General features: G+C 35.1%; 1 protein-coding gene across 3 annotated transcripts; it reads left to right on the plus strand.

Moving 5' to 3' along the window:
- Positions 1 to 1,390: 1,390 nt before the first annotated feature.
- On the plus strand, positions 1,391 to 6,055 carry LOC129426660 (uncharacterized). Of its 3 annotated transcripts, none has more exons than XM_055183110.2 (7): positions 1,392 to 1,829; positions 2,216 to 2,261; positions 2,408 to 2,523; positions 2,754 to 2,889; positions 2,979 to 3,074; positions 3,190 to 3,245; positions 4,247 to 6,055. In XM_055183110.2, the coding sequence occupies exons 2-7, from the start codon at positions 2,221 to 2,223 to the stop codon at positions 4,384 to 4,386; spliced, it is 585 nt and encodes a 194-aa protein (XP_055039085.2). In that variant the 5' UTR covers positions 1,392 to 1,829; positions 2,216 to 2,220; the 3' UTR covers positions 4,387 to 6,055. The 3 variants fall into 3 exon arrangements, with proteins under 3 accessions (XP_055039084.2, XP_055039085.2, XP_055039083.2); XM_055183108.2 differs by having other exon boundaries at positions 1,395 to 1,801; positions 4,247 to 6,046; XM_055183109.2 differs by lacking the exon at positions 2,216 to 2,261 and having other exon boundaries at positions 1,391 to 1,801; positions 2,428 to 2,523; positions 4,247 to 6,053.
- The last annotated feature ends 6,162 nt before the right edge of the window (positions 6,056 to 12,217 follow it).

Here is a 12,217-nt window from a genome sequence, read left to right on the forward strand (position 1 = left end):
ACATCTACGTACGTCAGCCGTGGACGTTTTGTAACAGTGTGAATGTAGCCTAATAACTATTTGATATGAATACTTTGGGTGTAGATGTAAACACTTAAGTAATTGTATATGCCCCTGGGGGTAGACTGACAAGTTTTCCTTTTTATGAGGGTGACATTAAAACGATTGGATTTTTTGTATAACTTTTATTGCCGTCATTATTGGTTGCTGCTTTGCAGATGCATAGGTGACACTTATGTGTAATGTCATGTATAGATGGATATAAACATATTACAAAGTTACAAAAGTTTAACAGTTTTACATCTGAACGTGTAGAGGAAAACTGCAAACAAGATACAAAAAGTCTCCAAATTTTATTGTTTTACACATTTTTAACACAGAATGCTATTGAACACAATTTGAAATCTGGTGGAAAATATGGTGAAAATGTTTCTTTTTTCTTTCTTTCTTAATTGGCTGCAAAGAAATTAAGGGGTCTGCTGACTTTACATGTAAACAAATCATGGCAAGGGATTCGATATGTGACATGATTTATTTATTTATTATTGTAGCAATGTAGCTGATTACTTGTAAACACCCATACAATCACCTGTTGACATTTGAAACAATTTTTGGCCTATATGCTCCTTCATTATAAACATATTGCCAAAAAGTGGATTCGTCTAAGAGAGGAGCATGTGTCTAATTTTCATGTTGAATTCAAGTGGGCATTTTTCAGTAACTTCTGTTAATAGATGTGTTACCCATTAAATTTTCACATTCTGAAACATTTAATAATATAATGGAGTAATATAATACAATATCTGTAATGTAGTAATTCAGCACACTTGAGTAAGTCAACAGAAATGTGCAGTTCTCAAAGGATTAGAGATATCTTTGTTTACTCATATAGCTTTTATGTCTTAATTTCAAATGAATGGGCTTCAGAGTCACTTTTTCCCTTACATATTAGAGATTTTAGACCTTTTGCTTGCCATGAGCCATATTTTTAGCATATGTTCAATCACATGCTATATGAATGGTTTGATGTTAAGACCCCGAGGCAAATTTGTTCATAGACAAGAACTCTTAGAAAAATGGCTGTACAAAAGTCCCCACCTTGTGGAGATTTGTAGAATTACACATTTCTTTTGTTAAAGGACACAAGTTTTCACATCGAAAGTTATGTTGGGCTTTATTACTTCTTTTACCGATTTTTGTACAATTTATAAACATTTAGTAATTTGCATTAACATGATGTTGATCACATTGTAGGTAATGCGGAGTAAATAAAAGCAGGAGCCGTATTTAGCATGAATATATGTAGTAATTATTATGTCAAAAAATGATAATTAAAATATACAAATTATAAACAAAAATTGACATATGTTTAATAAAAAAATAAAAATTCGCTATATTTAGGTCATTCAACTTGTGTCACGTGTTGGTTGTGACCGTAACTATGACAACATCAACGCGATGGACGGACAACTTCCATTTTCCTTTGCTTGCTATTTACCGTTATTTCTCTTTAATTTACCGATAGCTGACATTGAAATGAGATAATGGCTGTACTATCTAGTATTAAACTTCTTAAATGGACTTGACATGATGGTATAGTTAGCTAAACATTTTGATGTTGAGATGAAACCTTTCGTTAAAGCTGAACTGCTGTCACAAGCTCCGTTAATACCAAACAGTAAAGACACGCGACCGAGTCAACCTTCAGAAGACGCCTCGAGTTCTCCGAGGTCCGATTGTAACACAACTGATAAATGCAAAGTTTTCTCAGCAGGACACAAATGCTCATACAGTCCGACACGTAAGTTGGCACTAAACTTCACAGAAGGGTCTGTCCTCCTTCAGGATTTGTTACATATATCCACAAACCTTGCTGAAAGAAATAATAAAAACCATTAGCCTACAGAAATGCTAATGGTTTTAATTTTGGATTCGTTTTGGTTTTCTTTCTGTTGATATCTACTGATAATGTGTTGGGATTGGTGGGATTATATGACACCATTAACTCCTACTGGAATAAGACACAAAACACACAGCATAAAGACATTTTAAAATGATTGAATGGGTAAACAGATCATATTTATAATGGAAACCATTAGTATCTGGGTTTTTTCAGCAGGGAAGTCATTGCTAAAGTAAAATTCACATAATGACCTGTAGGCCTATATGATATTTATAATATTTGCATGTCCATTTAATGTTTATGACATTGCAGATTCCATGGATTTAACATCACATAATGTAAGCTCTATCAATGAAGGGTAAGTACACTATCAAAGGGACATGTTTCTATTCTTGACATAATAGTGCTATTGTTTTAATAACATGGTCTATTTAGATTTAATCTATAAAGCTCATAAAATGACAGTTTTCATTTTATTTTGTTATGGTCTTTTCAACCACACAGGTCTTTCCTTCCATTTTTAGCCAAAGACTGTTCAGCATTGACCAAACATACTGGTCAACACTTTTTATTTGATAAAAGATGGAGAAATGGAATCTACACCACAAATGCTATCGCAGGTAGTCTTATTTCATGTATTAGATATAAACTATTCTTATACTTCAGTATTTTATATGCCATTATCACTTATACAAACAAAGAGAGGTACCCTTTAAATCTAGCTACCTTTGGGAATGAAGTGCTATTGCAATTAATTTAGGACAAAGTGGTTATAAGACAAATTTATGATGATATCTCTGATGTCTTCATCTTAACTTTATCAAAATGTTTCTTGTTTTATTTCAAACAGATGATGTTGTAATCAAACAAAATTTCACGAAACCTCTACCCTATCCAGAGTTCCATGTTTATCGCTCTCACAATTTAAACAGATTTGCCCACTGCAAAGAGTTTTCCATGGGCAACCCAAAACCTCTTATTTATGGGTGGGTTTATCAAAAATGCTTTAAAACTGTTATGTTACTGTGATGTTTATTATCTATTTATTAATTATTATTATCTGCATCAATTCTAGTGCTGATTATCTCACATCATTTCCATCCGTCCTGTTACCAGCTATCACCCCATCGGTCAGTGAAAGGATCTATTTATCTCAAAACTATAAAAACAGGTAAGGGAACAGTAGTTGATTCTCCAAAAAAGTAAACATATTGTCATATTCACTGTATATATGTGGTCTGGGGTGCATAATGATGTTACTCTCTCTCTCTTTTATTTAATATTAGGTCAAGGATGAAAAACAGAGCACGTAATCTCTTCACTACTGGTGCTAAAAAGAAAAGTAAGCATTTCATTATTTAACTCTTAGTGATATTCACCAAAAAAATGAAAACTTTATCATTATGTATTTACTCATTTAAACCCTCAATGTCAACAATTAACTGATTCATTGGCACTTAGTATGTGTTACTTCTAGTGTTTAACCGGTGAGACCTCTCACCTTAATCCATTGATACATTTCACATGTGGATTTAATGTAGCACACACAAACATTACTTAACACTAAGAGGCTGTTTACACCTGGTATTAAGATGCGTTTTGGTCAGTTGGATCACAAGTGGACAACAATAAAGACAGGTGTGAACGGGGTGTAAAACGTTTTGAGCTAATCCACTTTCGACCACATTCAGAGGTAGTCGAAAACACATTTGACCGGATTGCTTTTGTGATGTAGACACGCATCTGTTTGAGCAGCCAAAAAAGACCGCCTACTCTCCTATTGATCTAATGTAATGTACTGACCACAATTATCCATCGCGCGCAATCTTTAGGCTGTCATTGATAAAACTGAAGCGGTTGCTCTCTTTTGTAGGTGTTTGAAAGCTGCGTGAGCTTATTTCGTCAATTGCTCTGAAATAGCAAAGAAAACTCTTACATACACGTGTACAAACACTGTGCAGCATGTTTACTAACAATACAAGCAGCAGACTCTGGCACTATATTAGTTCACGTCTACCAATATTTAAAACTGTCCTTTCTCGTGTTTAAACGACAGCGAGGGACTCGCCCACAGACCACCCTCTCAGAAAATCAGCACAGAAGCGGTCGAAAGTGGACAACAGAGACTAATTAAAATACCAGGTGTAAATGTGAATGTGTCTGTCTTGTCCACTTGTGATCTGATTGACCAAAATGCACCAGCCACTAAATCTACTCCCTATATTCACACAAGCAAACACAGATCTCACATCCTCCACTGACAACACCAAGCCTTTGTATAAGGTGAGAAGAGTGTTGTGTATATTGAATAAGCAAACTTGTGGGCTGGTAATTGTTTTTCAGCTCAATCCTACCCTGATCCACTCCTGGGTGCCACGGCCTCCTTTGTTCAGAGGCTGTCGGACATCTCCTCTTTGGAGGCGGAAACTGTCCGACAGGAGAAAATGAGAAGACTTAAAAAGATCAATAGGCAGGACTCTTAATTAAGAGTTTATTAACCAAAGAGGAAGCACACGGCTGAATTGAGAACTGTGCCAAGGCTGTGTGAAGGTGAAAAACTGATGAATAAACTGAATACAGCAAAAAGGTGCTGTAACTAAAGTCATTATAAAGGAATACATACATTGCTGGTGTAACTACTGTACCACTTAAAATAATATAATATCATGTGTTTTGTTTTACTTTACTGAACAAATTAAGTTAAATCATTTCAACTTGTTTATCGGCTATGTCAACATGAACTAGTCTAAATATTAGGTTCTAGTGAATTGCATAACCTTTGTTTTACAGTGTCACTGTTAGATTTTAAAATAAGATTCATTTAAAAATTTACTTACTGTAGAAAAACATTGTTAGTTCAACTTAAAATAGGAAGTTACTTGGCTGCCTTAAAATTTTGAGTTAATTCAACTTATATATTGTTTTTTTCCCATTAACTTATATTTTAACATTGTTGTGTGTTTGCCAAGAATAATTGCCTTAAATTACAATTATGTTTCTATTATAGCACTTACTGTAAGATATCTGTATTATGTGATAAGTTTTGAAAAATGGGTTATGTAGGAAATGGGAAAATACTTGCTTTGAGGGCCTGAACATTTTAAGGAAGTGTTTCTTAAAATATAATTGAATACTTTTATGTGCAGCACAGTACACAAATGGCAGTAGCACATTATGGAGCACAATCCAAAGTGTGCAGGTTTTCATACATTTGCCCTCGGCTGAACCTTTACAGAACAGCCATCTTGTGCATGTTATAGCCTGCTAGTATTATATATGTCTTTTACATTTTTCAAAGAATAAGAGATATTGAGTTATTTTTACATAATTTTGTTTGTCCATTAGGACTTATATTGAAAGCTATATAAAATGTAAACTTTACATTTTTAATATAAAGGTACTGTTTTTGCTGAATATCTAAAAGATATCAAAGATACACATTAAAAAAAAAATGCGTCTCTGCACACAAATCATGTTAGCTTGTTTTTCTAATACCTAATATGTACTGTATGTATTATTATTATTATTATTTTATTATGTGTCACGTGTTTCCTTTTTGTTTTTAAACAAACCTGTCAAAATAACATCTATAAAACTATTCAAATCATGCCAGCTGAAAATTATTTTCTGTTATTGTGAAGAACAATTCAGTTACTGTATTAATGAAATAATATATTTTGCCAATATAATAATATAATTAACAAGAACATGTTATATAATTTTTGCATGTGCACATACCTTGACATTTCCATGATTATTTCAGAGTTGAAAAACGATGTAGGGCCATATTATAAAACTCTCTGGGTTACCGTACTGAAATAAAATTAATACACCAAAGTGCAATAAATAAATATTACACATAAGTCTATAGTTTTAAATACAGTTCAGTTTTGAAATAATATTGCAAGTAATAACTTCAAATTTTGTGTGAACTGCTCTTTAACAAGTGCAACAATACTTTTTTTCTGACAAAAAAAATGATTAACAGATTCTGATCAGCATATTCTTATGTAGTGCTATGGTCAGACAAAGGTACAAGCTTCAGTTCACCCAAAACTAATATTCTGTCATCATTTACTCATCCTCATGTTGTTCTAAACCTGTATAAGGTTTTTTTATTCTGATGAACACAAAAGAAGATATTTTAATAAATGATGGTGAGCACACAGCTGGTTGTGACCATTTGACTTCCATAGTAGGAAAAACAAATACGATGGATTTAGGTGGGTGCCGTCAGCTGTGTGCTTACCATATTTTATCAAAATGTCTTCTTCATCATTTATCACAATACTTTCATAATATTTGTTTTCCTATCGAGGTCAATGGTTGTAGTCGGCTGTGTGCTTACCATCATTTAGCCAAGTATCTTCTTTTGTGATCAAAAATGTCTGAATAGTGATCAAAAGTGTGTAAAGCAGGCTATAGACAGTTTCATCGGGCGCACGTGCGGTGACGCGATAAGCGTCTGGTCCGAACTTTACTTGCGGTTTCTGTTTGTTTAATGGTCTGACTAGTTGCTGAAACTAAACTCTTAAACAAATACCTGTTCGAAAATGTTTTGTATTCCTATGTAATCTACGTGTTTTTTTTTTGTTGCTTGTTATATAAATAAACTACTTTAAAAGGACTTTGTTTTTATTTATTCTTCGCAGAGTTTACCGGAAATTACATGTTGACCACGAAAGCCGCATGTTTATGTTGTTACTGCTGTAACGGTCTATATACTGAAAAAATTAATTAAATTTACTAAATTTTTTAAGGTAAGTGCTTGCAATTAATTTATTTAAGCTACAAGTTTTTTGTTTTGTTTTGTTTTTTAATTATTTTTTTAATGTAGCTTAAATAAATTGTTTGCGACCACTTACCTTAAAAAAATTGAGTAAATTGAATGAATCATTTTTTTCAGTGTATATGCTTAAACATTCCAGATGCCTTATCTTTCTTATTGACTTCCCAGGCTTTTAACTTTACTCAATTAAATTCACATGGAACAACCCATGAACAAAGAGTCCGTTAATATAGGCTGCCACAGATCTGCCCACAAGAGGTCTGTCAAATTTTAGCTCAACTTGCTCAACACCCCAAACCAACTAGTCTCACGCTTTTAGAGAATTGCTACTTTTTAAACTTGAACACTTTATGCGGTTTCTAATCAGTAGAAGATTGATCATTTTCTAATTTTGTTGTATAAAAGCGTCTGCAAAATGTAGAAAATAGGAATAAACAATCTATAAATTTAGGATGGCAAGTATATATTACTATCTAACAATAAAAAGAATCACATGCCCCTGTGGTACATGGCTAATATTTTAAAGTAGCCTACAGACAAATGACCATCAGTCCTCATTGCATGAGCTAAAGATATGCTTCAATATAAGTATACACTTACAAACAGTCGACAGTGTCCAAGTTTTATCTTCACGAATCTGAGAATGGAAACTGTGCCCAAGCCAATCACAGCCAAATCCACAAATGAAAAGGCCCAGATTTTGGCAAGAGTTTTGAGAGTCAACTCAATAGAACAGTTTGGCTGAATATCAAGGTCCAGTTCAAAGAGTGACTTTGATATCATGTGACATCAATATGTCCTGTATTACATGAAAGAAACCCTCTTAGTTTAGTTTTCTATCTGACGAATGTCAGGCTAATGCTACTCTAATATCATATATTTTACTTCTAATATAAGTCCGAAGTGGTTAAATTGTCTTCATAATCTTTCATAAAAAACTCTTTTCTGTTTCCCTTCCATTAAACAACTTTATGGCTTTTCATATTGAGGAGTTCCGATGCAAAATCCTCTATGTGCATCTGAGCATTTTTTATCAGGCTTTTATGTTTAGGTGTAGTAGTTTTGCTTAAATGGCAATGTATTAGTCAGTAACTAAAATGCCTTATTTTTACAAATGTCACAGTTTAGTAATTTAGTCATTGGTATTTAACACATTTTTAACAAAACCCTCTAAGTGCATGCAAGCAAATACGTGCCCAAAGCATTCAGTTAATATCATTATCTAATTTTTGACGGAGGTGGCATTTAGGGGCTTTTGCATTTGAGCTCTTCATATTATAAAATATATAATTGATTTCTGTGTCAAATCTCTTTATTGCTTTAGACAGTGTTCATGAATATAAAATGTTCATGTTCATTCATGAAGGGCATGCATTTAGATGATCTGTACGGACTGTCCGCATGAACATATTCAATCTAAACCAAAAAATTTAATTTATACCCCTATTGCATGCTATGCCTATTGCCATTGTAAATGAAACTTTGCCACTGTGCCTCACGTTTCATATAAACCCTCTCAATACATGCATTTCTGGAGTTAAGATATCTAAGGCAAATAGCATGTAGACATACACTCTTTGATCTCTTTATTGACAATAGAGCAAACAGTGAGAACACACCTGCTTGGACAAATGGAAATGTGTTTCTGTGTGGATTATCAAGAGATGAGTCACTCATTAAACACTAACCCGAGTGTACTACAAGTACAAGGGAAATACAGCGCATTAATTCTGAAATCATACAAAGGCTTATTCACCATAGGCTTAGGACAAAATAAAGAGATGTACAGTTGTTGATATACAGTCTGAAAGACGAGACCACCAATGAAAGCCATCGTATAATTTAAACATTGTTGATGCCTTAATTTTAAAATTTGTATTTATGCATTTGGTAGATGCTGTTGCAGTTTTTCCCAGGAATTAAACCATTTGCTAATGCGATGCTCAATGTGCTCCATTAAATTTCTTAGCCAAGTAGTAGGTTTCATCCGAGTAGTAAAACTAACAAAATCATCAAATTTCCTGTTGCTTTGGTGTCCCATAAGAGCTTTAATTGTTTCTCTTTTCTCTAGCACATTCATCAGTTTCCCACACCATGCATATTAAAGTCTACCAATGCTGCCTTTTTAGTTAAAGTGGGCCACCAATTCAACAGGAATAGTTTGACTAATTATTTGCAGTGGTTGTTAACCACATTGCAGTTTGTATCCAGGTCAATCTTCTCATGGGCCTGTGGTATGCATAATAACATTAGCCACACAGTAATTTCGGTAAATAACCATGAATTTACCAGTAAATACAAAATGTGCTGTTTACACACGCAGTGAAGTTCCGTCTTTTTTCCAGTAACACACATCATTCATACATCATTATCAAAATACCGGTAAACTCAGAGAGAAAGCTCAGTGTTGTATTTGTAAACAATAGTGGGTTATGACATCATATGCACGTTCCATATTTTGTTGTTTTTACATCTGTGGCGAATGCATACTGTCGCGAAGTTGCTCAAACGGAACCTGCGTCTTAAACAACAGTACTGTTTGCACATTAGGCTTCACAGAGGACGTCGGCAAATAGATGGTAAACTGTTTTAAACAACTTTGGTGAATAAATGTGGATGTTAACTTCAGGTGTGCTCGACTTTAAAACAGCGTGTGTGTGGAAACGTCCGTAAACAGTGCGCGGGTAAACATGTCATCTGTCATTATTTAAACATTATGATTGGCCCGAAGCTGTCAGCGCGGTCTGACTTTGTCTGTTCTAAATGCCGGTAATCCTTATTCTCTATTCACACATAGCGCTTACCAGTAAATTACTGGTAACCTTCATGTGCAGATTTTTTTTAAGTTTAGTTTCGCTTGCGCATGCAAAACTGAACTTTATTACATTTTTTCTCCATGTCCCCTTAGGGGCTTCGTATAAATTGGCAACATTAATTTACCAGAAAGGTTCTGTTCACACATGACCTGTTAACTGCAATTTACCAGTAAATTACCAGTAAAGACTGTATGTGTGAAAGGGACTATTAACATAATGCATCTAACACACTGCATATAATGCAGAAATGTTGTATTAAAATATACAAATGAAGTGTTTGTGTTACAGTATGTACTATGCCATTAATTACATAAATAATGGACAACTATAAAATAAATGAATAAGAAACAATAAAAGAGTTTAGTTGATGTGCTGTCATAATTCATTCTTATTTTTACTATAATTTTTTCTTGACTTTCTTGTTACAGTAAAAAATCAAAGGAGCAGAGTCATAACAGATCACCTACAGATTAATTCTCACTAATATCCCATAATTCCCTTGATCCTGCTCAGGTCCTCATTCCTCTCTATATTAGTATTAGTTCCTTGTGGAGGGCATGACTGTTTCATTCATGTGTAAAAAAACACAAGGAAAATTTGGCCCTTCTCTCAACTTCATGGCTTCCTTGTCTGTGTGATGATCAGCATTTTGCAGTGCATATGAATATATTTGCAGTTATTAGTACAACATCCATGCTATACACATGTAGTACCGTAGTTACCATTAGTAACCACCCACAGCACCCTACTGGTCCTTAAAGTTTTCGGCATGCACCCATATGTTCTGAATTAAAATAAAAAATGAATTATACAATGTGCTGTTACTTAGCCTTATTTTTCTGAGGTTTGATTACACAGCATTTATTATAAATTAATGTATTTTATAAAATGTCATAAAACTGTGCTCCCTAGTTTGAGACTATTGACATATTGTTGGAGCTGTTTTCATAAACAAGCCGCATTCAAGCTAAATTTTCTTACAAACAAAAAACCCCCAAAGATACCAATAAATGTAATTTTTTGGTTAGTACATGCAAACTTTTTTTAGGGCTGCACAATATCTAAGAAAATGCCATATGATAAAGTTTGTAAAATCAAATTAAATTTACACTCTTACTGTGAGTTCACACCAGATGCGAGTTTAACGTTTTGCGCGAGTAGATATATACAAAGTCAATGCAAAGACATGATCAGATGCATCCTCGTGTGGGGTGATGCGAATGACGCGATATTGGCAATGTGTTTAATGAGAAAACGCGCTATGCGCCTGAAACGCATCTTTGCCTGAAACGCATTTTCGCCCAAGTTGAAAATATTAAACTCAAGCGAAAAACTAGCATGACACAAAATTAAATCTCATGAGTAATCTAGAGCTAGAGTAACGCAATGCCCCGCGTTTGGTGTGTACGTAGCATTACTGTGGGTTCACACCAGATGCGTGTTCAACGTTTTGCGCGAGTAGATTACATACAAAGTCAATGCAAAGACGCGATCAGATGCGTCCTCGCATAGAGTGATGCGAATAACGCAATATTGGTGGCGCGTTTAACAAGAAAACACGTGCTATTCGCCTCAAACGCGTCTTCGACCAAAAAAATTTGAGTAATCTAGAGCGAGAGTAATGCGATGCCCTGAGTTTGGTGTGTCTGTAGCATTACTGTGGGTTTACACCAGATGCGAGTTCAACGATTTGCGCGAGTAGATTACATACAAACTCAATGCAAAGACGCGATCAGACGCGTCATCGCGTGGGGTAATGCGAATGACGTGATATTGGCGGCACGTTTAACGAGAAAACACGTGCAATTCGCCTCAAACGCGTCTTCACCCAAGTTGAAAATATTCAAACTGAGCAAAAAATTTGCATGACACAAAATTAAATCCCATGAGTAATCTAGAGCGAGTAACGCGATGCCCAGCGTTTGGTGTGTACGTAGCATTACTGTGGGTTCACAACAGATGCGTGTTCAACGTTTTGCACGAGTAGATTACATACAAAGTCAATGCAAAGACGCAATCAGATGCGTCCTCGCATAGAGTGATGCGAATGACGCAATATTGGTGGCGCGTTTAACAAGAAAACAAGTGCTATTCGCCTCAAACGCGTCTTCGCCCAAGTTAAAAATATTCAACTCGAGCTGAAAAACTAGCATGACACAAAATTAAATCTCATGAGTAATCTAGAGCTAGAGTAACGCGATGCCCCGCGTTTGGTGTGTAAGTAGCATTACTGTGAGTTCACACCAGATGCGTGTTCAACGTTTTGCGCGAGTAGATTACATACAAAGTCAATGCAAAGACGCGATCAGATGTGTCCTCGCGTGGGGTAATGCTAATGACGTGATATTGGCGACGCGTTTAACGAGAAAACACGCACAATTCGCCTCAAATGCGTCTTCATCCAAGTTGAAAATATTCAACCTGAACGAAAAATTAGCATGACACAAAATTAAATCCCATGAGTAATCTAGAGCAAGTAACGCGATGCCCAGCGTTTGGTGTGTCTGTAGCATTACTGTGGGTTCACACCAGATGCGTTCAACGTTTTGCGCGAGTAGATTACATACAAAGTCAATGCAAAGACGCAATCAGATGCGTCCTCGCGTAGAGTGATGCGAATGACGCAATATTGGCGGCGCGTTTAATGAGAAAACACGCGCTATTCGCCTCAAACGCGTCTTCGTCAAAGTTAAAAATATTCAACTCGAG

The sequence above is a fragment of the Misgurnus anguillicaudatus genome, chromosome 25, assembly GCF_027580225.2.
Source record: "Misgurnus anguillicaudatus chromosome 25, ASM2758022v2, whole genome shotgun sequence".
NCBI lineage: Eukaryota > Metazoa > Chordata > Actinopteri > Cypriniformes > Cobitidae > Misgurnus > Misgurnus anguillicaudatus.

Bases quoted from the DNA above. Each gene is read 5' to 3' on its own strand.
- LOC129426660 (XM_055183108.2), top strand. From the start codon at position 1,624: ATGAAACCTTTCGTTAAAGCTGAACTGCTGTCACAAGCTCCGTTAATA. The intron at 2,262-2,407 runs GTAAGTACACTA...TCAACCACACAG, and splicing joins GTAAGCTCTATCAATGAAGG to GTCTTTCCTTCCATTTTTAG. The intron at 2,524-2,753 runs GTAGTCTTATTT...TATTTCAAACAG, and splicing joins CACCACAAATGCTATCGCAG to ATGATGTTGTAATCAAACAA.